The sequence below is a fragment of the Grus americana genome, chromosome 3 (assembly GCF_028858705.1).
Source record: "Grus americana isolate bGruAme1 chromosome 3, bGruAme1.mat, whole genome shotgun sequence".
NCBI lineage: Eukaryota > Metazoa > Chordata > Aves > Gruiformes > Gruidae > Grus > Grus americana.
In genome coordinates, this window is record NC_072854.1 from 91097374 (window position 1) to 91122808 (window position 25435).

The 25435-nt window shown below is 47.5% G+C and overlaps 1 protein-coding gene across 6 annotated transcripts in view; it reads left to right on the plus strand.

The window, feature by feature from the left end:
* Positions 1–25435, plus strand: part of TJAP1 (tight junction associated protein 1) — a 46387-nt gene that overhangs the window by 13862 nt on the left and 7090 nt on the right. For 2 of the 6 annotated variants that reach the window (XM_054821964.1, XM_054821965.1), the window contains 7 exons: positions 15201–15295; positions 16897–16950; positions 18863–19021; positions 22088–22116; positions 23249–23410; positions 24061–24127; positions 24596–24625. In XM_054821964.1, the coding sequence (XP_054677939.1) occupies positions 18896–19021; positions 22088–22116; positions 23249–23410; positions 24061–24127; positions 24596–24625 (414 nt within the window). In that variant the 5' untranslated portion in view covers positions 15201–15295; positions 16897–16950; positions 18863–18895. The remainder of the gene's footprint in view (positions 1–15200; positions 15296–16896; positions 16951–18862; positions 19022–22087; positions 22117–23248; positions 23411–24060; positions 24128–24595; positions 24626–25435) is intronic. The other 4 variants (XM_054821960.1, XM_054821961.1, XM_054821966.1 and 1 more) reach the window with 3 other exon arrangements.

Genomic DNA, 25435 nt, shown 5'->3' on the forward strand with positions numbered 1-25435 from the left:
GCTACTGCAGCAGCTTACCTTACTGTCTTGGAATAGGTAGCTTGAGGCCTTGAATTTTAATGGACATGGGAAAGTCTACTGACTTCATCTGGTCTGTTCTTGTTACCTAAGACCAGACCATTCCCCTTGGTGGGGGCCTTGAAGTGCACATGTGGAGTGTGGAGCAGCTGGGCCACAGCCTTATAAACCGTCCCTGCTCTGGCAGCTTGCTAGATGCATCGACGTGTTTCTGGAACTTGTGGCTACGTTGACCTTTCCCCTTCCGGGTTCGCTAGGGATTAGTGTTTCAACCCTTCATTGGTGTTCTTTGAATTTGCTGACACTGTTTTGTGCAGTGACATACGGGCCTCCCTCCGTGTGTGTGCTTTTTGCTTCTTGGAAATTAAAGGAATATATATTCTGCCATATCTGCTTGTGTTAAAATAGTTTCTGTCATTTTTGCCTTACGAAACCCTGCTCCTTTCTGACATCCCTGTGCTTTGCTGAAGTTCAGAAACTACTCTGAGAAGCACGGCAGATAGAAGCTCTTTTTGCAGCCTTTGGGATATTGGTGTAGATTCAAGTGGAATATATTCATGCTACAGCACTCATGAGAGCATTGGCTTTCCTGCTTGGCATTGAGAGAGCACTGGCTATTAAGTCTCACAGTTGGCCCTTAGCACTGGGCAATGCATTTGTAGGACTGAATTGATGTCTACTTGTATTGCACAAAGTAAGTGCAGATTCAGAACATGGGAGTCAGAATACAGCCTTCCTTTCATGGACTTGAGAACGCTGCTGACAACTTCACGTCCTGATGCATCCTTATCTTTTTCCCTTTAGAGTAACTTTGTGTTTGGGAACTGTGAATTCTTTGGAAAGCTTTGGGATTTGCAGCAGCTCGGTGTGAAGGAGTAGTGTTTTTTTCTGACTAGAGCGTAGGATCTGCTTGTGACTCTAAAATAGTGAAGTCCTGAGACAAGAGGTCAAGTCTCTCTTCTCTTGATTGTGTGAGTGGCCAGGTGTCTGTGCTGTAGGAGAATAATGTACAATGAAGATCTGTTTTTGTGAGCAGTGGGGACAGTGTTTATTAAAGGATTTTTGGGTCATGAGGAAGTACCTGCATCTCAGAGAAGCTGCTTGTCTTAAGGTAGAGTGGTTTCCTGGGAGTGGAAAAAGGCCTGGATCCTTTCAAGCACCCTTGATGCCTGAAGTCAGCTCTGCCCCCTTAGCTCAACAAGGCTTAGCGTTATGTTCGCCCCTTGCCTTATAGGAAAAATCAGGGAAATTCCCTTCCCAGGCTACTACACAGAGCTCTCTGTTCCTGCCTCGTAACGTGGTTACTTCCCAGCCCTGGTGGTAGCTCTTCTCTCCATGGCCTGTGTGCCCAGTTGCTAACTCTCCTGCCTTGCTCTTTCTCTTGCCCGATGGCTTGAGAAGTTGCCTGGAGACTCGAGGACTCTCTCTCAGATGAGTTTGAGGCTGAAGCTGTTGTCAGGGTCCTGGCAGTGGCAGGGCTGGCATGCGTGGGGAGCGTGGCGGGTGTCAGCGTGGTGGGTGTGTGGGCTTGCTGCTTGTTTTCCTTCCCTGCCTAGTGAGGAATGCAATGTGTTTGCCTTCCTTGGCCTGTGGTTGCAGCCACATTCCTGCACTGGGAGTCAGCACGGCAGCGTGCGGCGTGCTGTTCGTGCCCCCTGGCTACATGCTTTCAGCTCCACATCAAAGGTGTGTTTAGTGTGTAGCTTGTGCCATTCCTGGCCACACCTGGTGGCCTGCAGGCATGCAGGAGGTGGAGTCTGGCTGTGTTTGCAGATGGCATTCAGGGTTCAGACTTCTTGCTTGAGGAAAGGCTGGAGCTGAGTCCATGCTAAACAACCCCAGGAATGCAGCGGGAGAGCTGAGCAGCACAGTCACTCCAGGGGCATGTCCTAGCAGCAATGTTTCCTTTATAGCTGCAGCAAAATAACTCATGCCTGCTTCTCCAAAGGAACTGGCTGTTTGCTTGGGTGCCTTGTAGGGTTTAATTTACACCGATAAGGCCAATTAAGGTTGGCTCGTCCCCCCCTGCAGCCTGTGTGCTCTTGGCAATCAGTAGATGATTGAGTGGCTTGTGCCATCAAGCTCTGCTCAGTACAAACTGTGCATGAGATGTCTGCCTAGAGATGGAATGGCTCTGGGATTTAACCCAGGCAGGATTGCTTCCCCCAGTTGGTGGGTAAATGTTCTTACACGTATGCACTGCAGCTGAACTGCTCCAGTTTCTTCTGGAAAAGCTTCCTTTTTCTGGCTGGTACCAGCCAGCAAGGGGACTGCAAACTTGGTGAGGGATGGAAGATCAGGATGCAGATGCGTTATTTTGAGATCCTTGACATGATGTCTGTGAGAAATGGTTACTAGTTTTCTATGCCACTATCATGCAAGCCATCCTTGTCCTCTTTATGTAACGTCTTTCATTTGCCTGGCACAGGGAAATGTGGTCTCTTTTGGCAGTGTCAGTATGGGCAGCCCATGGGCAAGGCTTGGGGAAAAATAAGGCAGAACATCTTTTGTGTCCTGGGTAAGCCCTGGACTATTCACTTTGTTACCCAGTTTGCTTTGGACTTTAGGACTTGCTGTTTCCCTTCTGGCAATTTCTAGTAGCCTGAAATTCTGTGACCTGCCAGTCATTTCCATATTGAAGTTAGTCTTCTGCAGAAGACCTCACTACTACCATCCTTAGACAGTAGCAGGCATGAAAGAATTGACTCTCAGAAGTGCTCTGGCTTTATAGCATAGTTTTTGCTTTTTAGCTGTTGCCACAGTCTTTGGGTCAGTTGTTGCAGAGCTGTTACCAGACTGGTCCATGCCGCCCTCTCTTGAGAAGGACGTATCATTTTTCAAAGCAGGATCTCAATGATAGGTGATTAGGGAGATGTAACTTGTTGCAAAAGACTCTTACCGTTGTGAAACAGTTGGAAATTATTCTCATTGGGCTCTCTTCTCCCTTGATTTCATGTAAACTGGGCATTTTATTTCAAACTAGTTGCTACTGACTCCGTACCTGACTTTTAGGGCTTGGGTGTTGACAAGAAAGAGCTTTGTCTGAATCTTCATTTTTCTTCCTCTGTTCTGCAGTGCCAAACTGAACAATATGCCCTGTGGCAACATGAAGTGGTAGCAAAATATAAGTAAGTCTAAAAATGGGTTATACAGAATGTTATTCGTAGAACATTTAAGTGTGTATAGTCATCGGGTGTTTCAGCTTTGTCGTGCGATGTAGGCTACGGCTGCAAAAATGGAGGCCTTGTTTAGGATTAAATACTGCTTCTGCTGTCACTTTCTGATTGCTGGGAAGGGAGTAAGGGAGCCGAATGAAATGGATATGACATTGACTAAGGAGGAAGGGAGGGCTGGTTCTTGGCCCTTTTCTGTCAGAGAGTTTTCCTGTGTTGTGGAGAGAAAGTGACTAGTTCCTTGTTTTGGCTTCCCTGCTGGCCTTCAGGACTGTCTAGGAATTCAGATCTCTGTGCTTCAGTGTCCAGTCCCAAACGCCTCTGCCAAGCAGATGTGCTCCTCTGGCTAGAGCAGTAACTGTAACCCTCACCAAGTAGCTAGATCTCCCCCTGGTGGGACAGGGAGCAGAAAGCAGGGCTACGGCTGGACTGTAAAATTGGTCTGATCCTGGGGTACCTGGAGCTGAGCTGGCAGCAGATGCGGTGTTTCTTCAGTTGAGACATTCCTTAGTCCAGAGTCACAGACTGTAGAGCTGAGCTCATGCAGCTGCATGAAGCTGAAGGCATGAGCGAACAGCTTGCTGTCGGCACTGGACAAACACCTTATCTTTGTAACATCTGCCTGGCAATACGCTGGCATTTGTCCATGGTCTTTGCCCTTAGACAAGTGATGAGCTGCTAGCTCTTTGAGCGGTTTAGTCTGACACTTGACCAAAAAAAAAAAAAAAAAAAAAAAGGTACCTGGAGAATGATGGCTTGCTTTCTTTAGGATATCTGTGGTCAATCATCCTCTGCTCTCAGTTGAGCCCCTTTGAGAATAGGTGACTTCACTTGCAGCTCGACTATCTCTTATTCCCAGCTTGCTCTCTGAAGAGCTGCATAGAGCTTACTTACAGGGGGGGTTGACAGGGAGGAGCCCTGTGGAGGTGAAGAGCTTGTCTTCACTGCTAAAAAGGAGATATTTTTTCCTTAATCTCAGAATAATTAACGGGCGTATGCTATCCCAAAGGATAACAGTGGTAAAGACCAGACACTTCATTTTTCCAAGACCAGTGCCAGGCAGGGGATGTAGGGCTAGTCTGGACAAGCTGACCTTGTGGTAAAACCGAAGTACTGGGCCTTCACTGCCTGTGCCCCTTGGGACAATTTATGCTCATTATTAGCTCCAGCTGAAGAACAACACTGATGATAACAATGATGACAAATGTGGAAAGAGATGGTTGATGAGAGCTCTGACCCTGCCTCAAGGAGGGGTTGTGTCTGAGGGAAGAGCTGAAGCAAGCCTGCTTGGTCTCAGGTGGGGCATCTGTGGTTATCCCTTATCCCCCCACAAAGAGCAGAAGGTGAACCTAGGAGGTACAACATAGCATGTACAGAAGGACAGGAAGTGCAGCCTGTGACTGCTGGTGACAGGCAACGTCCTCACCTACAGCCTGTAGGGCAGGGGGTGGGAGGTGTACATCTCCGTTGCTGTAGTTAGGGTCCTGCTGATAAAAGGACTGACTGGAGCCCAGGTGAATGGGGAGAGAAGAGCCATAGCCAGTTGCGTGCTTTATACAGGTCACCAATGAAAGATGGGTGGGTGGATCTGTTTGTTTTTCCTAAGCTGGATTAAACCATGTTGTATTTCTTTGACTGAACTCTCAGAATAAAATCTCTCAGCAGTTCAATGGTGCTGAAGACTAAGAGAATCATTAAAAAAACCCAACAACCAACCAACAAAAAAAAAAACAAATGAGGCAAACTGAGGCAGATTAACTGCAGGGCCACACCACAAAAAAGAAGGAAGATGCTCCAGGGTTACATTTTGCTTCAGGAGCCATGCTGCTCTATTGTTTACAGAGTTGAGACAAGTTTTGTGCCTGTTCCTGCCCTTGGCTCAGACTCTGAATCTGCTAGGCCCAAAGCATGTTTTTGAAAGCAATCTCCTTTCCTTGTTCTGCCTTTGCAGCCTGTTACAACGACTACTGCCAGTGTGTAGGTGTGGGTGCTCTGACACTCCACATCGTGCCTGGGTGCAGAGGCTGAGTGGAAGTCGATGGAGAATACTTGATGCGGTCTCCAGAGTAAGCAATGGCTGTGACTTGGGTTAAGAGGGAGCCGTCTGTGCCTAGTAGGAATCCTGCTTTGCAAAGGAGTCAGTAGCAACATCACTCATAACCTCTGGGAAGGGGAAGTGGCAGGACGTGATCATCTTTGGGAAAAGGCTGTGAACTCCTTTCTCTTTTCTCCCTTTGGCTGAATAGGTTTATTCCTCTAACGCCACTTCTATTTCTCTCAGTGCTGCTCTGTTTTTCCTTGCCAGCTCGTAACGAGCTATTCCTTGTTGTAGGTGAAGTGAGGATCAGGCAGCTTGGTTGAAGAATGACCTGCTACTATGTTCACACAATACCAGAGTCTGTAATTTTACTTCATTATACTGACTGCTGTCTGTATTCAGTGCCGTTAGAGATCATAAAATATTTCTGTGCTAGATCTTCTCTGATGAATAGCACAGAGGATGGCTCAAGTTTCCATGGCAATGCTTCTGAATGTGCTTCTGTCACCAAAGAAAGAGGGACTTTCAGCTGATTAAGGTTTGAGGGTTTTGTCTGAGAAAGGGGATGGTGGTGAGACTGCATGTTAGTTGTTTGCCTGCCTTTGGGTAGTGCCTCTGACTGATGTATAATCTGGAGAAAGAGGAAGCTGACATTTGGCTAATGGCAGAGAGGGACTGTGTCGTGCAAACTACAGCTGGACTCCTGGACATGCTAACTGTTCAGCTACAGATGCAGCTGCACAATCACCCAACAGTTAAGCCTGTACCATTCTCTGCCTCTCTCATCTGACCATCTGCTAGGGAAAAGCTAATTAAACCAAAACGATTCTTGCTGGGATTAAGCCCCAGCAGCAGAGAGAATTGAGTACAGTACAAATATTGTTCTCCTACTACTGGATCAGGGTTGCTGCTTTATTTGTACTTACAAAGAATTGCAGGCTATTGAACCCAATGCTGTCAGGTAGGTGTTTAGCTCATGCACACTTTCCTTTTCTATCCCAGATCACTCCTATTTTAGGTACAAAAAATAAGGCTGTGTCTTGCTGAATTTTCCTATAGTTCCTTTCTCATGACAGCTGAGGTCATTTTTCTTTTACATGGAATTTCATGCAAAAACAGTGCACAGAGCGGTTTTTTTTCTCATAGTGCCTCGGTTTCTTTACTTATGGAAATGGAAATTGTTCCTGCTATTCTCATTGCATGTATGTACTGTGAACATGAATCCTACAGTTGGTGTTGGACCGCATAACCTTCTAATTGCTAGAAGCTACCAGTGTCAATCTGAGACTCAAGACCAAACAGTTTATTGCAAAAATGTGCCTGCAGCCCTTTGAGAGTTGAAATTTAAATCTCATAGAATGTGGAAGTGTGGTTCCCTTAGCAACTGAACTCTTGCGTGTACCTACAGTCCATGTTGACATGTGATCAGGGCTTCAAAATAGCACTTTCAAAAAAATAATAAATTAAATGGACTTATAACTCTGATTGATTTCATGGCTGCTGGTGGTACTCAGCAGAAGTGACAGCTCACCATGTTGTTCAGAGTTGTGGCATAACTTAGTTTCTTAAGGTCAGTGATGGATTTAGTTCTCTGCAAGGGGCTCTGAGAGGATTCTCGCTATTGTCTTTCCATGCTGAATGTAGAAAACTTGTTGCACTGGAGAGGAAGTTCTGTATATGGTAGCTCAGAGATTGCAGTAGAAGGCAAGCAGTGATGAGAGGGTGATGGCTGCATTGCTGGAGTGGATATGAGGAAGGTTGGAGTGAGCTCAGGGACACCCAGTTGAAGAAGCGGGTGGAGATGAAGGTGAGAGTACCAAAAGAATGAAGATAGATTAAGTCTTGATGTTCAGGAGGAATTCAGATGGTTTTGAATGAGGAATGGAAAAAAAGCCAGTAATTTTGGAATTGCTGGAATTTAATTTTGACAAATATGTTTCAAGGAGAAATTCTGTGGGAACCGAGGAGATGAGAGGTGACTTTTAGAGTGTGGATTTGTAGCACAATAGGTCTGTGACCTCAGACTTGTTTTGTATATGTGCTTACCCCACAGTTAGCAAGAGAACTTTATATTTTGGTAGAAGAGGGGCAGTAGTAAGACCATGCCTGGGGAGCAGTTAGATAACGTGCTCTAACTCCACACTCCAATTTGCTCAGATAAGCTCTTGGTGAGCCATACCCTTAGGAATGAGAGACTGGGGAACATCGCCTTCCTGGTGTCTGAACTGCTCCAGGTATGTTGGGCATCTGCAGGCAAAAGCTGCGTGGGTGTATGGAAAGCAGGGTACAGCACAAGTATTTGTGATCACCCTTCTGCTCTTGCTTGGAGAGAGTAGTGAAAATGTTATGCCATGCCGGGCTGAGCATTATTATGATGTTTAGTTGGCATAGGAGTAGTAAAACTTGCAAGTCATAAATGTCAGTGCCTTTAATACCTTAATATAACTTGCGTAGTGTGGTTAGCTTATATTGATTCTGAGAGAGAGATGCTACTCTGGGATTTTTGGAACTAAAAAAAAAACCCTGCAAAACCTTCTTTGGAAGCAGAAAAGGACAAAAAAGGGTTAACTTCGATATTGGTAAGGATTTTGCCATTGCAGGGAAGTTGTACTGATTTAACTTAATCAGATTAGAAACAGCTGTGATTATATTAGTGCAGCATTCTTGTATAGGCATCCTTAATTTAGTTTGTGTCTTGTATCTATCTATTTAACTTAAGTTGATTCAATGTAAAGTGCTCTTAAACTGAATTAAGAACATTTACCCAGGAGGGTTCTACCGCTTTACGTTATTTTCTAAGTCAATTTAATTTAGTACAGTGTATATGTAGACAAGACCTTGGGGAAAAAGCTGATCCTTTTTATTACTGGCTGAACAGTATGTCATGTTTGGCTGCAGCCATGTGATTGTGGAATGAAAGAGCCTGTTGTGGTGCATGTTGGTGGAGGATGGGCGAACTGATCATTGCAAGCCTTTGTACAACTTGGCCATTCTTAGCCATAGCGTTCAATTTAAGTAGATTGCTTCTCCTTATAAATCAGCCTTTTTCTTATCTAGTATAGGTGTGAGACCCCTGAAATGTTATCTTAAGGTTCCTTCTCAGCCTGCCAATAAAAGTGCCTGCAGATCTGGTTAGCATGTTGTGTACACAGCAAAAGCAACACCTTAAAACCTTTGGAAATGTTTAAAGTTTTAAGAGTCAGATGACTGAGCAGGTTTGAGCTGGACTTTTCTACAGCTAGGCACAGCTTGAGAGAAATTCCACCCAATTTTGATGCTGTTTCCTGGTCACTGTCTCCCCCGGTATGTGCTGCATTATGTATGGTGATTTCCACACATACAAAGCTCGTGGCCAAGGAGGAAGTTACTACATAAGTATTACATATGTCAGTTCTCTTTCTTGTTGAAAAGGATAAATCTAGTCAATATATTTTGTGTTTTCTACTTGAGAGTGAAGGCTCTGTGGGAACAAAACTGGCATGTGAATTACTCTGCAAATGTAGTTGTAGTGATAGCATTTCAGAATAAAGCTGGCTGCTGTAAACGGCTGGTTCGTTTCTTGAAATTTGCTTTTGCCAGCACCTGCAAGCACCAGGGTTGGACTTAATGCCTCCTCAACATTGCAGATGATCTGTAGGCTGGGTCACTGCAATAACTTGTCCATCTGTCCTCTGTAAATAATGCAAATAACGTGCTCTGCTCCATTGTCCGGCAGTGTAGATATTGCATAGTGTGTTAGCCATCTGTGCATCACTGCGAGACATAGACAGAGGGGATGTTTTGGAGAGTGTATTGAGGCAAGTATGCAGGTTGCAGTAATGGAGCATTCTCTAGCATTGCTATATTCTCTGCTAGAGGGATGGCTCAGTGACATTCAGTTCCTAGCACTGAGGAGCTGGAGACTAGTTTTCCTAGAACTTCTGAAAACAAAGGCTGAAACAAGAAGACTGCTGATATTAATTGCTGGGGGTTGTATGAGATTTAGGGAATACTTACAGGGGCTGAGAGTCCACTTCTCAGTGGTTGGATTTAAGCTGTTCCTAGCTTGTCCTATTTAAATGCCTTTTGATTTTATGCTCTAGGAAGGTAATGTATGATTTCTGCCTTCCCTCCCCCGCCTTTTCCTCTACTCTTACACAGCACTGGAGCTGACAGAGGTCTGGGAAGGGAATTCCTACACGTTGATTTTTTTACAGAAATGTTCACATACTTCTGTCTTCTCTTCCAATGTTTGCTGCTGTAGCCATTCCCTAGCCTGTGTTTGAGAAAGTTTAAGGCCATGGCTCCCAAATTTCCCTGATGTGATCTACCATCTTTTTGCCAGATACATGTCATTAGCATATCAAGATTTACTTTTTCTAGCAGGGCCCAGATAGTTATTTTCAGGAACTTTTGAGAGTTCTCCTAATCTCTATGAGTTGTTTTCTAATAGCCTGGTATACATCTCTTTAAATACGAGAGAAATATGCTCCAAAAGTCTTCCCATGGAAGATCTTAAAATACCGCAGGTAAGAAGACAGAATGGGGAAGGACATGAAACCCAATGCGCAAAGACAAAGGGGCTCTGGAAGTTTGTAGCCTAAACCACCTTGTGAGAGTCGAAAGGATCACTGAGCAAACTAAAGAGATCAAGCTAATAGGATCACCGAACAAACTAAACTGGCTTCTGGTGCGTCAGTGTTTCTGGATGAGAAGCTGTCATTAGCCCCCAGTGTAGCTGTCAACGCTAAAGGTAACTTGGCAAATGACCTTTTGCCAAGCTGGTTCTTGTGCAATTTCAGATGTAGCCATTAAAGGTGGTTCTGTGCTTTTCTATTCATTAGAAAGCTAGCATTCATTTCCTGGTCAAAATCTCCCCTGGGTATTTTTATTCTCCATTAACATTCCTTCTGGGGATTGGATTCGGGGCCTTTGCTTCTTGTCCTGTTCAGATGTTAATCAGCTGTTGCATTCTATTCCAGTTACGTGTTAGTGATGTTAGCATTTCTTGGGCAATGCTGATCTGTCCTGGCTTTTATGAAAGGGTTAGGGAAGCTAAGCTACTCTTAACACAGCAAAGAGAGTAGATAATAAAATGCATACTTAAGGATATGGAGTGCAGCTGGATTAGGGGGACTGGGATCTTTGTATTGTGGAAGGAGGGAGCAGGACCATAAGAAAAGTGCAATTCTGATTGCTTTTGAGACTTCCGCAGGTTGCAGTGGGTATGACAGACACATGATATGTCCGGTGGCATTTATATTCAACAAGAACTATGTAAGACTGTAGAGTCTAGGGATTTCATTTTCTTTGGAAATATGTTAGGTGTTAAGTAGGGCTTGTTACGTGGCCTGTTGTTAAACAGCTAGCCTGATCTTTTTTTCTTGATAGCTCTTGGAATTGTTCCCATGCAGGGAGCAGAGGTTTCTGTCTAACAGTCAAGGTTAATTGGTATGGAAAAGCAGGAATGAGCAATAATCCTCCCGAAACTCAATTTTAATCCAAGAGTCACTGTAATGCTATTACTCAGATCTGAATTGTGAGTGCTAACATACAAGCAGAACTGAGGTGCAAGTTTCTGCACTGGGAGCTGTCATACTTTTATTTTAAAATGAGCCTCAAAGTAACTAGCAGCAGAATGGATCTGAACATATTTTTAATTGAGATGCCTTCCCTGAATGAAAAGATCTCTCTCATTAAATGTTAAAATGTCCTTTAATAACCTTGCAGTCATTTCTCATTGTTCTTTGCACCAGCAGTCTACAGGTGCTGCTTTTAACTTCATACAGCTTGTTCTTCTGTCCTAGACAAGACCTCTTGATGCAGTTATTGCATCATCCATCTCGCTGATTAGTTGTCTTGATCAGGCTCACTGCAGCAGTTTCTTACATAGTCTGACTTGAGACATGTGGAGGCTGAGGTTGTTTCTATCCATAAACACAGGAAGGCAACTGGACAAGTCTGTCTTGCTTTTGCTTCTCATGATGCTAGTGATTCACAGAATCACAGAATGGCAGGGGTTGGAAGGGACCTCTGGAGATCATCTAGTCCAACCCCCCTGTTAAAGTAGGTTCATTCAGAGTAGGTTGCACAGGTTTGTGTCTGGGCAAGTTTTGAATATCTCTAGAGAAGGAGACTCCACAACCTCTCTGGGCAGCCTGTTCCAGTGCTGTGTCACCCTCAAAGTGAAGAAATTTTTCCTCATGTTCAGAAGGAACTTCCTGTGTTCCAGTTTGTGCCCGTTGTCCCTTGTCCTGTCACTGGGTACCACTGTAAAGAGTGGTGCCATTCTCTAGACACCCACCCTTTAGATAGTTATAAATACTGATAAGATCCCCTCTCAGTCTTCTCTTCTCCAGGCTAAACAGCCCCAGCTCTTTCAGCCTTTCCTCATAAGAGAGATGCTCCAGTCCCCTCATCATCTTTGTAGCCCTCCACTGGACTGTCTCCAGTAGTTCCCCATCTTTCTTGAACTGGGGAGCCCAGAACTGGACACAATATTCCAGATGTGGCCTCATCAGGGCAGAGTAGAGGGGGAGGATAGCCTCCCTTGACCTGCTGGCCACTCTCTTCTTAACGCACCCCAGGATACCATTGGCCTTCTTGGCCACAAGGGCACATTGCTGGCTCATGGATAACTTGTTGTCCACCAAGACTCCCAGGTCCTTCTCTGCAGAGCTGCTTCCCAAACCTGTACTGGTGCTTGGGGTTATTCCTCCCTAGGTGCAGGACCCTACACTTACCCTTGTTGAACTTCATTAGGTTCCTCTCCATCCAACTCTCTAGCCTGTCCAGGTCTTGCTGAATGGCAGCGCAGCCTCCTGGTGTATCAGCCATTCCTCCTAGTTTTGTATCATCAGCAAACTTACTGAGGGTACACTCTGTCCCCTTGTCCAGGTCATTGATGAATATGTTGAACAAGACCGGACCCAGTACTTATCCCTGAGGAAAACTGCCAGCTACAGGCCTCCAGCTAGACTCTGCGCTGCTTATCACAACCCTCTGAGCTCTGCCACGTTCAACCAGTTCTCAATCTGCTTCACTGTCCACTCATCTAACCCACACTTCCTAAGCTTTACCTATGAGGATGTTGTGGAATACAGTGTCAAAAGCCTTGATGAAGTCAAGGTAGACAACATCCACTGCTCTCCCCTCATCTACCTAACCAGTCATGTCATCATAGAAGGCTAACAGATTGGTCAGGTATGATTTCCCCTTGGTGAATTCCTGTTGACCACTTCCGATAACCTTCTTTTACTCCACGTGCTTAGAGATGACATCCAAAATGGGCTGCTCCATCACCTTTCCAGCGATGGAGGTGAGGCTGACTGGCCTGTAGTTTCCTGTGCCCTCCTTCTTGCCCTTTTTGAAGACTGGAGTGACGTTGTCTTTCTTCCAGTCCTCTGGCACCTTTCCTGTTCTCCATGACCTTTCAAAGATGATGGAGAGTGGCTTAGCAATAACATCTGTCAGCTCCCTCAGCACTCGTGGGTGTATCCCATCAGGGCCCATGGATTTGTGGATGTCGAGTTTGCCTAAATGATTTCCAGCCTGATCCTCCTCGACCAAGGGAAAGTCTTCTTTTCTCCAGTCTTTCTCTCTTACCTCCAGGGTCTGGGATTCCTGAGGGCTGGCCTTAGCAGTAAAGACTGAAGCAAAGGCGGCATTCAGTAACTCCTCCTTCTCTGTATCCTCAGTCACCAGGGCACCCACATCATTCAGTAGCCGGTCCACATTTTCCCTAGTCTTCCTTTTGCTACTGATGTACTTGAAGAAGCCCTTCTTGTTGTCCTTGACATCCCTTGCCAGATTTAATTCCAAGTAGGCCTTAGTCTTCCTTGCTGCATCCCTGAAGAGACATTGTTGCCTCCTAAAGCAGGATGTGCCAGTGTCCTGTACTGGATATGTATTCGGAGTATAGTTTGGCCCAGAGTGAAAATTTTCAATTAGCTGGGGTGCCACATCAGATATGTGGCACAGAACAGTAGCAGCAGTTTTTTTACACGAATATTGGAGGGTTTTTTTTAGTACTCTGAGTCAGTGATAGCCAATGAAAGTTTGTGCAGTGTTGCATTAGAAACAAATGTGGCTGTAATTGTGTTATGGAATGTATTTTCTGTGTCATACAATTTTATCTTTTGGAATAAAGTGCGAGCTTAAAGAAATGCTGCTTTTAAAAGGAAAAGGCTGGAAAGATGACACAATGCCTGAAATTTTTCTCAGAAACTTCCTCTGCAACATAATCACCATATTTCTGTTGAGGAAGGGAGACTGATGAGTCTGACCACTGGTAAGCTGGCTGTCTTATAGGATCAGAGAAGGCAAGACAAGAGATCATGATGAGGAAAATCCTGCAAGTCCTCTGTCCCTTTGCAGGGAATGTTCAGCCATAGCAAGCCTGCAGCAGGCAGGCAGATACAGTGTGCATCCTAGAACCAAAGCTACCTCAGGCCTCAAGGGACTTGCAAAATATCAGGAAGATAGCGAGTGTCTACAGATGTCACTTTTTTTCCTTCAACGCTTTCCCCTTTTGTCCAAAGGATTCCTTTTTGGACCTTCTTTGTATGTTATGGACCTCTTTCTTCTTACTGGAGACAAAGTGATGCTAATAGAACGGGTGGTGTTGTGGTTTTGCATGCATGCTGAGTGGCTGTTAGTTCTGTGGGCCCTGCACAGAATAGTCTGAGCAATTCTGTGCTAGAGCACATCTGTTCCTGGTGTGTGGTAAATGTTTTGCCTTTCTCAGATCACACAGAGAGCATAGCTGCTCTGCAAGTGGAGAGGGTGGATTTTACAACGAGGGATGCTCTCTGGTAAAAACAGCTAGAGTCAAGCTTGTATACTGCCTGTGCAGCTGCACTAAGTCACTGTCACTGCATTCCCTCACTGTGAAGAGGAAAGAGGTCGTGTGTTTGCTCTTTGTGGGATGTGGAGGAATCCTCAGCTTTTTGCATTAACAAAGCAAATTGTTAAGATTCCACTGCAGTCTTCTGACCCTTTGTGTGTTCATGTCTGTTTGCCTGGAAGAGGTGACTATTGCTGATGCTGATCAGTGTGAGCCCAAGCCTCGTAGCCCTCAGTGAGCCATTCCAGTGAAGCTATAACTGTCAGCGAGCTTAGAAGACAGTAGAACTGAAGCTACTGCAGACGATAGCCTGCTAGGAAGAGGACTGTAAATGTTAAGGAACGTTACTGATGAGAGATGGAAAGTGCAGATAAAAGCGACCAGGAGGTTAAGTTTCCTCTTGTATTACAGTGCTAATTAGAATAGCTGAAGAGCTGCCTCCTGCTGTAGCTCCAGGCTAAAGCTAAGCTTCTCCGGGATAGTCCGAATGTGGACTTGACAGCAAGCTAAGCTCCTTCAGAGAGAGGTTTTTGAATAGTGTGGTGAGCAGAACTAGTGCCTTTTTCTATTTCTGTATATTATCTATATCTGTCTGCTTTGGAGCACAAGGTCTGTCTATTCTGCAGAGAGTATCTGCTCCTCTCTGAACAAAGGTGTGGTGAATTGAGCCACCTTGGGATTCTTTCTCTCTGGTAGCATAGGATGCCCAGGTATTGTAGGCAAGGGGGGGTTAACTGTGGTGTTCAGTGCAGGGAAGTCTGCAGAACAAAATTAGGTTGGTGTGACAGGGTGGTTGGAGCAGAATGACAGAGACTGGATTCCTGTTGTTGGACAGGAATGCAGGTGGGGAAGCAGTGACCCCTGGAACCATCTAGAAAAAACAGCTGCCTTTCAGAGGTCAGTTGCTGGTCTGCACAGGCGTCCTGCTCAGTGGAGACGTGGTTAAAAGATCTTCCTTTTCTGGGACACAGTGAAGACAAGGAGCTTATTTCAGGGTCTTGGCATTAGATAGTAGCCTGATGGTGCAGCAGTTTGCTATTGACTCCTGTCCTGGCACCTGGCGGTGGGCTGTTCTGCGTGTGCTCGGCTGTTTCCATGTGTTGTGCTGATAGGTGACTGACACCAAGTTTCCTTTCTCATGTTTCAGGAGCTGTTGGCCAGATGCTGCTGGATGCTGACAGGGGAAAGCTGATTCGGAGAGAAGCGGCCAGAAATGTTTGGACACGTCGTCACTTTGGATCTGTAAGTCCTTGTTTGAGGGAAAGTTGCCTGGAGGCACTGTGAGTATTTAAGTGTCTCTGGAAATTCTCAGATCACGAGAGTAGGTTTCAAATCCTGGTATCTTTTCCAGGTAAGCGGGGATGAGATCGCAGGTAGCATAGTTGCTGGCTCTGGGGTAGAAAGCAGGACAGTCCTGATTGAGCCTGAGGAACTGTGCTGAGAGACAGGGAGGCCTTTGGCATGTTTGTTCTGAGTACCTCTGCAATGGAAACATGCATGGACCCATGGGTGCAGCTGTTCCTGGAAGCCTCTGCTTGTCTGCCAGCCCATGTGGCTGGTGGTTTTGCCTTCATGCTGAACCAGCTCCTTCTGGGAGTTGGCGGAAAAGCAGATTCAAACTATGCCGGTCCGGTCCTTCCTGGAGACACATGTTCTCCATCTCTCTTTCTCCCCCCGTACTTTACAGCTTTGCCCTGCAGAGCAGTTACGCTGTTGTGAAGCTGTTTTTTCCTGTGCTAGTCAAGACCCGACTATAGCATTTTAGTAAGGAAAGGGGCCAGACAGCTTGTTGGGGCAGGGCCAACGCTAGGGCACCTCTTCAGTTTGTTTTGGCAAAGCTCGAGTTTGCGTAGTCCTGGTTGCCTGCCTATTCCATTCACCTTCAATCTGGCTCTCCCCATGTGCGTACAACTGCTCCACACCTCGCGCTCCTGTCCCGCCTCCCAGGGCTTGGTGCCATTGACAGGGAAAAAGCAGCACAGCAGCAGCAGTGTGTAAGGGAAGGGAAGGCTCTACTGCAGTCTCTCTCATGCCAGTGTCAGAGTGATGGCCACAGAGCTATGCTCTTACAGCTGGCTCCCAGATCAATCCAATTCTCTTCTTGTATTGATGGGTACCTTGGGCTTTGAACAGAGATGAAGGTTCTTTCTGAACTTGTGTTGTATCCCTGGTTGGCTGGACACTATTTTACAGAAGCTTATTAGCAGCAGGGTAAAGCATGGCATGCTGCTTGCTGGAAGTCAGAGAATAGCTTGTCTTCCTCTCTTGCCTTCCTGTCTCATGGAGGTGGGGGTTATCACAGCTGTAGGCACAAGGATGTAATATTTTGGCTCAGACAAGAATCTGATAATTTCCAGCTCATTTGTAAGTGAGAAGCACTGACTTAAAAGGATGACTGAGGTAATTGTTAGCATTACCAAGCTTCTGTACCGAAGGCTTCACAATTAGCATCCCTCTGCAGTAGTGGGGAAGATTAGCTGGGAGAGTCCCATTTCACAGGAGGTTTGTTCAGCCCTTCCTGGAACCAAGGTTCTCTTAAAGCTATTACTTCATGAATTTTGAGTTTGTGTGGTCCCAGTTGCCTGAGTGCCTTGGACATGTCATTGCCAGATGCCTTTCCAGCTCTTGCTGGGCTATGTGGCCTAGCTATCCTAAGCTGATTTCATTTACTTTCAGAAGTAAATGATGTGATCATCTGATGTGGGTTGGGGTAGGTACTTGGAGTGAGATGACCATCCAGTTGTCCTTGGTTATAAACATTCTCCATTCCTTACATATTTATGGGGTTAGATTTCAAACTGGCTGTTTTGCTGGATGATAAGCTATTTGTTTCTCTTCTTCAGGGCATCTGAGTGAGTGTCCCTGCTTTGTGAGGCTTCAAATTTGAGTCCAGGCTGGTAAGTGCTCAGGTCCTTGTGGGCTAGGAAAATTATCGTGATTTCGGCTTGGGATATCTCCATGCACATCTCCTGTCCTTAGCCTGACAGGAATTGTCAGAAGAGTCCCCTAGATCACCTGTTTGATGGTGGGGTGTTGACAAACCTGCTTTTGGTCGGCATTTCAGCATTCCTCTTTGAAGAAGAGAAATGTCTTCCCAGCACGTCAGGCCCACCTGTTTTGCTTGGGGATGCAGTGGAATGTGCATTTGGTATGCTGGATGTGATTTTTCTAAAGTATTACAGATCTCTTCACCTACTTGAGTCTTTTTAGGAGAAGGGACCTTGAGGGAATGACTGTAGCAAGGGGGAGTTTCCAGCATTCTAGTGGTGAAGATTTACAGGTTAGTCCTAGGAAGTTGTTCATGTCTGTGGAAAGGCGTGAGAAACTTTTGTGAGCTTGTGTATTTAGCAGAGTGGAGGACAGCTTGCAAATGTTCCTGTGAAGTATAAAGCATGTTGTGGCTTGGAGCCACTCTGTGCTTGGTGCAGACACCTCACGCTTCCCAGTCCTCCCGGGGGATTCAGTCTTAATGTCAAGAAGACACAGCTAGGCAAGAATGGATAAGAATTGGAAAGAATTGTTGGGGCTCCATTTAGACATTAACATGTAAAACTCCGCTGGCCAAAACACAAAGCAAGTGAAGACTGCTAGGTCACTGGCCCAGTCATGTCCCTTGACTGCCTCAAAGGTATGTGAATGGTCCTGCCTGTAGAAGAGGAGAGAGGGTGATCTGAGTTGAGGCAGGTCCCGCACTTTGAAGTGCTGCACATCAGGTGCTGAGGGTTGCAGAGAGTTGCAGAGATGCTAGGCTTGATCAGTGTGAGGATCCAGCAAGGGAAAGGGGAATGAGAAGTGGACGCTTACCCCAAAAATAGGGGGACTATGAACAATGTATGTGTTGTCATCAGGAAAGGTCTGGTATTGGGCTCTGCAGGGACTGCTCGGCATCTCCGAGACTACTTGTCTTGTGTACAATAAGGTGGTTGAAATCCTGGCTGCTTGGGGGGAAGTCTTCCTGCCCTGCTCTGCAGTCCCAAAGTGGTGGAAAAGGAGGAGATTATTCTATGTGTACCAGATAGCTGCTTTCCTTCTACCCCATTTTTTGCTCATGTACTGCTACTGCTCCTGCAACAGGAAGAATCCTGCCCAGCACACCTGGGGTAAAGGGACTAATCTGGTCTTTCCGCTAGTGGTACTCCTGCATGTTGCAAAATCTGGCCTTAGGTACCAACATCAATGGCATCGCTCCCTAATTTGATGCCATCTGTGACTTGGGGGTGGTCTTTGTCTTTTCTGACAGAGTAAGCAGTTGTAATGGTATGGTACCTCCTTCTGACAAGCCTCCCATGATCTGCTCCATTGGGGTTCCAGTGTAAGCCAAAAACTTCTGGGTTTGGGCTCTTTAATGGCTGGAGTCTCCTCCCACATAGTTCCTGCTGACAGTGACAGCATATGATCAATAACTCCTGCTCCAGCTGTCACTGCTGCCTGTAAGGCTTGCTGTTTCCATATTGGAAAAGGCCTTTCCTAAAGAGCCTAATCAATACGCTGCTGTGAGGTCTGTTCTCGTTTGCTATATATAATCCGGACACACACAAACTACGTGAGTGAGCATGTGTAGAGGGGGGAGAGGATGTGCCAGCCCTCTGCTCTCACAGGCTGGGAGAAGGACACAGCTACCTCTTACTTTGCTCCCTCTCCTGCAGCTGCTGCTCAAGGCTTGTGGCCACATCCTTTCCCTGCTCTGTTAGCACTCTGCATGGGCACCTGCTCTGAGACTCCAGGGGAGCTGAATTCCTGCTGGGTTACTTCTAGGGTTCGATGGAGCACCTGTGACTCTCTCTTCTGTGCACTTTCTGCTGTTGGTAGGTAACCTGCTTTTGGAGCCACGCAGGTGGGAGGATGTCGAGCACAGCTCCATCAAAGAAGCCTTACCGCAAGGCGCCCCCGCAGCATCGCGAGATCCGCCATGAGGTACCCATCATTCGTGATGACCAGGATGGAGTGATCTTGGCTGAGCAGAGTCAGGTAACGGCTTGCCGGGTGGCAAAGGGCTTAACACCATTGCACCAGCAAACGGGGTTTAGTTACACCGAGGCAGGCCAGCTCAAGCAGGCAGAGGGGTTTGAGGTTTGCAACGTGAACTTCTCTTCATCGTGGTCCCTGGAGTCCAGCAGTGAAAAGGAAGTGACAGGGTGCAGAGCAGAGTTGAACATCAAGAGCCAGACTGTGTCGCCAGCACTTCCACGTGGTGGGAAGATGGGGCAGCGAAGTGGGAAGCGGTGCCCAAACAGCAGTCGTGGGCACCTCAGCAAATTTGTGAGCCGTAGCATGGAGACAGTTGTGGTGTCTGGAGATGAAAGACACCATCCCACTTGCTCTTTCAAGAGCAGAAGCCTGGAACGCTCGCTTATGTTTAAAGAGCCTCCTGAAGTCCTGACACCGAGGAAGTTTCAGGTCTCCTCTACACACCTGCCTCTCAAAGGGATCCTGAAGCAGACCAACATGACAGGCCCATGCCCTGAGACCTTACGCAAGTCCCGCTCAGTAGAGACGCTTTCCCGTGGCCGTGGCTCACGCAAGTACAGCGATCCTCAGGTCTGCCTCAGCTGTAGGGAGAAGCGGTCACTGGAGCACAGCAGCAGCAGTGCCGCTGACTCTGTCAAGCGCAGGGAGAAGATCAGAGAGGAAAAACTGCAGTTCTCCAAATTCCTGGATGAGATTACCCAGCGGGTGCTGAGTCCCATCCGCTTGCGCTCACTGGGAGAGACAAGGGAAGCAGAACAAGACCAGCACTCTCCCCTTTTCCCCAGAAGCTCTGTGCCAGAGGGCCAAGGGGAAGGTCACCTGCAAGGGGTCAAAACCAAACGTGCAAGTGAAAGATCCCCCTGCCCAAGCAGAAGAAAAGCAGAAAAGAAATGTGAGGGGCTGGGAATGACTTTGTGCCGGAGGAAGTGTGCTGAGGAGGCTGAGAGAACTTCCAGACTAAGAAAGAAACCTGTCCTTGGGAGGAAGAACAGTAAGGAAAAACTCCTTTCCTTGGAGAGAAGGGTAGTAGATCTATGTCAGTATCAGCCGCAGCAGCTGGCAGACCTGGGGCTGGCAGGGACATCCTCTGGGCAGCAGCACTCACTGTCTTCATGGAAAAGCAGTGCAGAGGGCAGAAGGGATGAAAGCAGTCCCTGTTCACAGCCTTTACAGCCACACCACCTGTGTGCTAAACTTGGGCAGAAGCGTGCAGTGGAGCCGAACTACCCAGAGAAAGGATCCTTCTCCACTCCAACACGCTGGAGTCGGGAGGAGGGACCTACCCCATCTAGATCCTCCCCTTCCATCAGCCTGGCACTAAACAAGGTAGGTGCCAGGGCCACCGGCTCACAGACAGGGGTCTCACAAAGGCCAAAGCCCCACCTGGATCTCATCTATCTGTAGTGCCAGTGGGGAGAGTGAGAACAGGCCCCCAGACCTCATATTGTGGGTGCTTAATCACCAGAAGCTGTTCTCTTGTGGGTGCCACTCATGGCTGTGCTCCAGGTTGGGTATATCTTCCTGGGAGGAACCAGCTTCTGTTTGGCCCCAGTACTGAAGACGACAGGAGCTGGTGCTGTTCTCCCCACTGTAGACCTCCCAGGTGTTTGCAGGTTGGAGGCCCTCCAGGCTGTGGGGCAGGAGGCAGGCAGCATGCTTGTCAGGATGTTGGGATGCTGCTGGTGCTTTGTGTGTGCCCTGTGCCTGGCTGTCTTGGGGTACTGGAGCTTTGTATGATGGCTGTTTCAGGTCTTTGTAAGCCTTCTCCTCTTTTCTCCAGCCTGCTTTGGGGGCATTGCCCTGTTTTAATAGGATTCACATTATCCCCTTTGCCCAGGCACTAGTATCTGCTGTGTGTGTATTTGCGGGGGTGGGGGAGGCAGTTGCTAGATAATTCTGCGTGAATTAACCGATTGCCATGTGAGGTCAGGATGTAAGAAAAGAATGGGTTGATGCTTTGCCATTAGGGAGAGGAGGATGTATGCAGGTGGTAAGAACGTTCTTTTAAAGTGTGAATTGATGAAGGTAGCAGCCCCATGATGTCTTAGGGCCAGGACTGGACTGGTTTGCCTTCTCTAATATTACTAGCAGCTCAGTGACCTCATCCACAACTGTCTGTGGCATGGCTTCTCAGCCCAGAGCTGGCTGTGACAGTTAATGGACAATCTGAAGTGTGGCAGCACTTTGGGTTTGTGCAGTGCTGTTGGCATTCCAAGCACCAAAAATAATCCATGGGCAGCCTGGACTTTGTGAGAATGGTCACAGTCTCGGGCTTTCACAGAAAATAGGGTTACTTCTATTGTTAATTAAATCTCTCCCAGCTGTGCTGGCAGGCAGCAGCCATCTCACGGGTTAACACAGAGAGTGCAAAAGAAAGTGAGAATAGCTGAGATGTATGCTCTAGTTGTTGCGCTGTGCCTCCTTGTTCTGCAGGTTCCTGCTCCAGCTATCTCTGGGGATCTTGCCCAGAATGTTAGTTCTTTCACAGGCATTTTGGACCTTTGCTGTTTCTTCTGCTATCCCAGAATAGTTATAGTGACAGGTCTCAGGTCTGCAGAAAGAAACCCTTTTCACAGCACAATCTGATGGCATAAATGGTAGGCATATTTTTCAGCTCCCAGATGATTTTCTCTTATTCCTTTTGTGGATCCTCAAGGGTGTTGCGATCGCTGTGGTGACAGTTTAATCCTCAGCATATGCTGGCCTGTGAGATTCCTGCTACCCACTAACTGTGGATGTGGCGGAAGCTGAAACATCGGCTAAGGTGATGATGTTACAAGAGATGCCGAGATTGCACAGTGGGAGAGTAAAGTTAACCAATCCATGTGATGGTTTCTAGTCTAGCTTTTCTACCCTGAACCAGAACACAAGGTCTGTCTTGGTATCAGACAGCCGAGCAGTGTGTACAGATCCCAGCAGCTCTAAGCTTGCCTAGCATGGTCTGTCCGAGCAGGTGAGGAAGAGTCCCAGGTAGGGTCTAGCAACTAAGACTCTGCACTTTAGGATGATGTGAAAGACCAACTCCTCCTCTGAAAGAATCTGACAGCTGTTTTCTTCCCTGTGCAGGAACCCTTGACGGATGCAGAAAGGATGAAGTAAGTGTCGTCCTCCCCCTTTATACCTGTCATACTGCAACTGTGTGGGTGCTGATTCCTCATATCCTGCCTGTGCCACCTGCATACTGAAGCTGACTGGCCCTGCGGGCTCCCTTCAGATCTTCAACCTTCTTAGGGCCATGTGGGCAGAGCTTTGGTCTGTGCCTTGTCAACATCTGCCTTGCAAGTCTGTCCCCCTGGAGGGTGAGGGAACATAGATCCCCAGTGCACGTGCAGGCAGAGGAGTTGGTGGGTGTGAAAGAAAGTAAGAGATGAAGGCTTTAATACAGGTAGAGGGAGGGGTGCCTTTTTTTAACCCTTCTTGTTGTTGCCACTATTTTGGTTTAAGCCCTCAGAGGCAGTATGCAGAGGCCTGCTGCTGACTGAGGGTGAGAGCTGAGCCCTTTGTTGGTGCTGATGTGGGGCACACAGCTGCTAGCACTGAGCTCCAAGCCATAGTGAGGAAAAGCTTGTGCTGCCAGAGAGGAGCCATGCTTCTGGGTTTATCCAAGCAGCTGAGCACAAAGGAATGAAAAACAGGAAATCCTTCTGACCACCAGGCATGTCCTGGCTGGGGAGGAATGGAGCAGCTTGTGTTAGAATGGGCTTGACTGGCAGCTGTGATCACATCTGTAAACGTACCCCACCACCTCTGCTTCTGCAATTAAGGCTGTATAGAGTCCTCTTTCCACTACGTATTAAAGATGTGAGGGCTTTTGAACAGTTTCAGGGAAGGAGAAGATGATTTTACTCTTTTTGCCTTCACCTCTTCTAACCCGGACTGGGATAAATTATTGAGAGGGTTTCGTTCAGCAGTGAGGGACACTAGAGATGTGCAGCTCATCTGGCTCGTAGGCTTTATCCAAGCACTGTAACCTGAGAGGGAGCTGGGAGCCATGGCTGGCCATCTGGCATGTGCTTCTTTGCCCCTGCTGCAAGAGAGTTTGAGTCTCCCTCTCCTGACAGAGATGCACCTCTTGCTGCATGTGCTGGAGTCTCCTGCCAGTTCAGTTCCTGACTTCCTGTGGCCCATGTGTGGGGTCTTGGGCCCTAGAGCAGGGCAGTGGGATGGAGGTGCTGGTGTGGAGTACCCCTTGTGCACTCAGTGGTACCTTGTTGTTGTGTGCCCCAGGCTACTGCAGCATGAGAATGAGGAGCTGCGCCGACGGCTGACGTATGTGACTAACAAAATGGAGGCGATGGAGAGGGAGCTGGAGTCAGGTCAGGACTACCTGGAGATGGAGCTGGGCCAGAACCGTGAGGAGCTGGAGAAATTCAAGGACAAATTCCGTAGGTATGAAAAAGAAAACAAGAGGGATAGCGTTAGAGGGCTCCCTCCCACCAAGGACTCCTTCAGCTGGTGTGAGCAGGCTGTGCCCTGTTGTGTAAATCAAAGGCATGTTGCATCCTCAGAAAGGTGCACCCCCAGACCGTAGGGGAGTTAAAGGCTCTGCAGCCATTACTTCCCAGGATACAGCGTAGTAATGCTGCCAGTGCAAGGGGCTGACAACAACAGGGAATTCTTCATCTGTTGGATGCAAGGCTGGATGCAGCTTGGATGGTTACCCCACATGTGCAAAAGGAGCCACTGATGGCTGCAAGAAAATACTTCACCACTTCACATGAAAAATACCTTAGCTAAAAATCAATGCCAGTCACTGGTCACAGGCTTATACATGACATAGCTCACAGGAGTCCTCTAAAGTCATTTACGCCCTCCCCTGCAAGATCCTTTTACCCAGCCAAACGCATCTTGCCTCCGGTAACTTGGGGTCTGAAGGCCATTATGTGGCAGAGCTGAGGCATAGTTAATATGCCTGGTTGTCTTACTACTGTGAATACCAGTCTTTCTGGAGGTGTGGAGTTGGTGGTTTGCTTGGCAGCTGTGAAGGGGAGTTGAGTAGGTGCCTGAGATCCATTCCCATGTATATCTTGTTTCTTTAGGTTGCAGAACAGTTACACTGCTTCCCAGAGAACCAACCAAGACCTGGAGGAGAAGCTGCATGCCCTGGTAAGTACCCTATTAAGACACTACAGAGAGAAGGTGGAAAAGACCTGTGTGTTAGGAACAGGTGGGGGAAGGGGCCCTGGCTTTACCCAGCAGATGTGGCAGTGGGTGAGGGGTGAGATTCTGGCCACGACCATCTACTCCCCATTCCAGCTGGTGTCATGAACTGGTTTCTTGATTTACTGACCCCCTACTTGGTCATGCACGTGAGCTTTGGTTCCCCACAACATAATTGCATGGTATTCCGTCATGTTGCTTCAGTCCCTCTCAAAATGCCAGGGATGTGTCAGCCAGTCTTGGGGTGGTCATCCTGGGAGGACGGGGGCAGTCAGAGCAGAGCCAATGTGCGTGTATGTCTGTTGTGTGCATTCATAACACTCATGGCTGTTTCTTTTCTCTCCCTCCCCCCCCTCTCTCTCTTTCTCCTCCCCACGCTGCTGCTGGCACACGCTGGGTGCACTCACCTCTCAGGCCTCTCTCAGCCAAAGCTGGATTTTTGCAGTTGCGTCTTTTCGTTTGTGTGTTTTTTCTTTTTCCTCTTTACATGTCTCAGCCTGTTGGTTTCATTGTCAGTCCTACATGCACCATCCCAGATGGAGGGGCCCCAGCCCTCGTCCAGCCAAGGGCTCACCTGGTATCCAGCAGCTGCCCGCAGATGCAACAGGTCCTAGCTTGCAGTGCTCCATCTTAAGAGCGTTTGACTCTGAGCCAGCTGGAGCATGGTGTGCTGGGAAGTGGTGCCCATAAGCTGTGGCACTGCACAAGATGGGGATGGCCGTGAGCCTCGTTTGCTCCCTTTCCTTCCCCTTCTGGGTGTGAGCAGGCAAGTCAAACAGCTGAGATGCTGATTGCCTCCCTGTAGCCCAGGATGAGATTTTCTTGGTTCTAGCACTTGAATTTCTTAGGTTACTATTCATTGTGCTGGTGCCTGAAGAGACTGCATATGTTGGATGCATTGCCTGCCCCTACACCCTTGTGTGTCACTGTGCTGTACCCCTGATGCCCAGCTGGGCACTGGTGGTCACAGCCTCAGAGCAGTCTGGGGAGGTGTTGGAGGAACTTCTTGAGAGGGGGATGGCTTGGTTGTTCTGAGCTGTTGCCCCTCTCTGCTGTTACGTCTGGGTCTCCATCAGCCCTGTACCTGAAGTGTTAGGGAATGTAAAGAGGCAAGATTGCCTGCTTTAGGGAAGGCATTAACTGAACTCTAGATGAAGCTCCACAGTTCTTTTTTTCTTACTAGACTAAGGCTTGAGCTCTTTCAAGATGGTGCCCTCTCCCTGCCAGACAAACCTTTTGTCCATTCAGCATTGA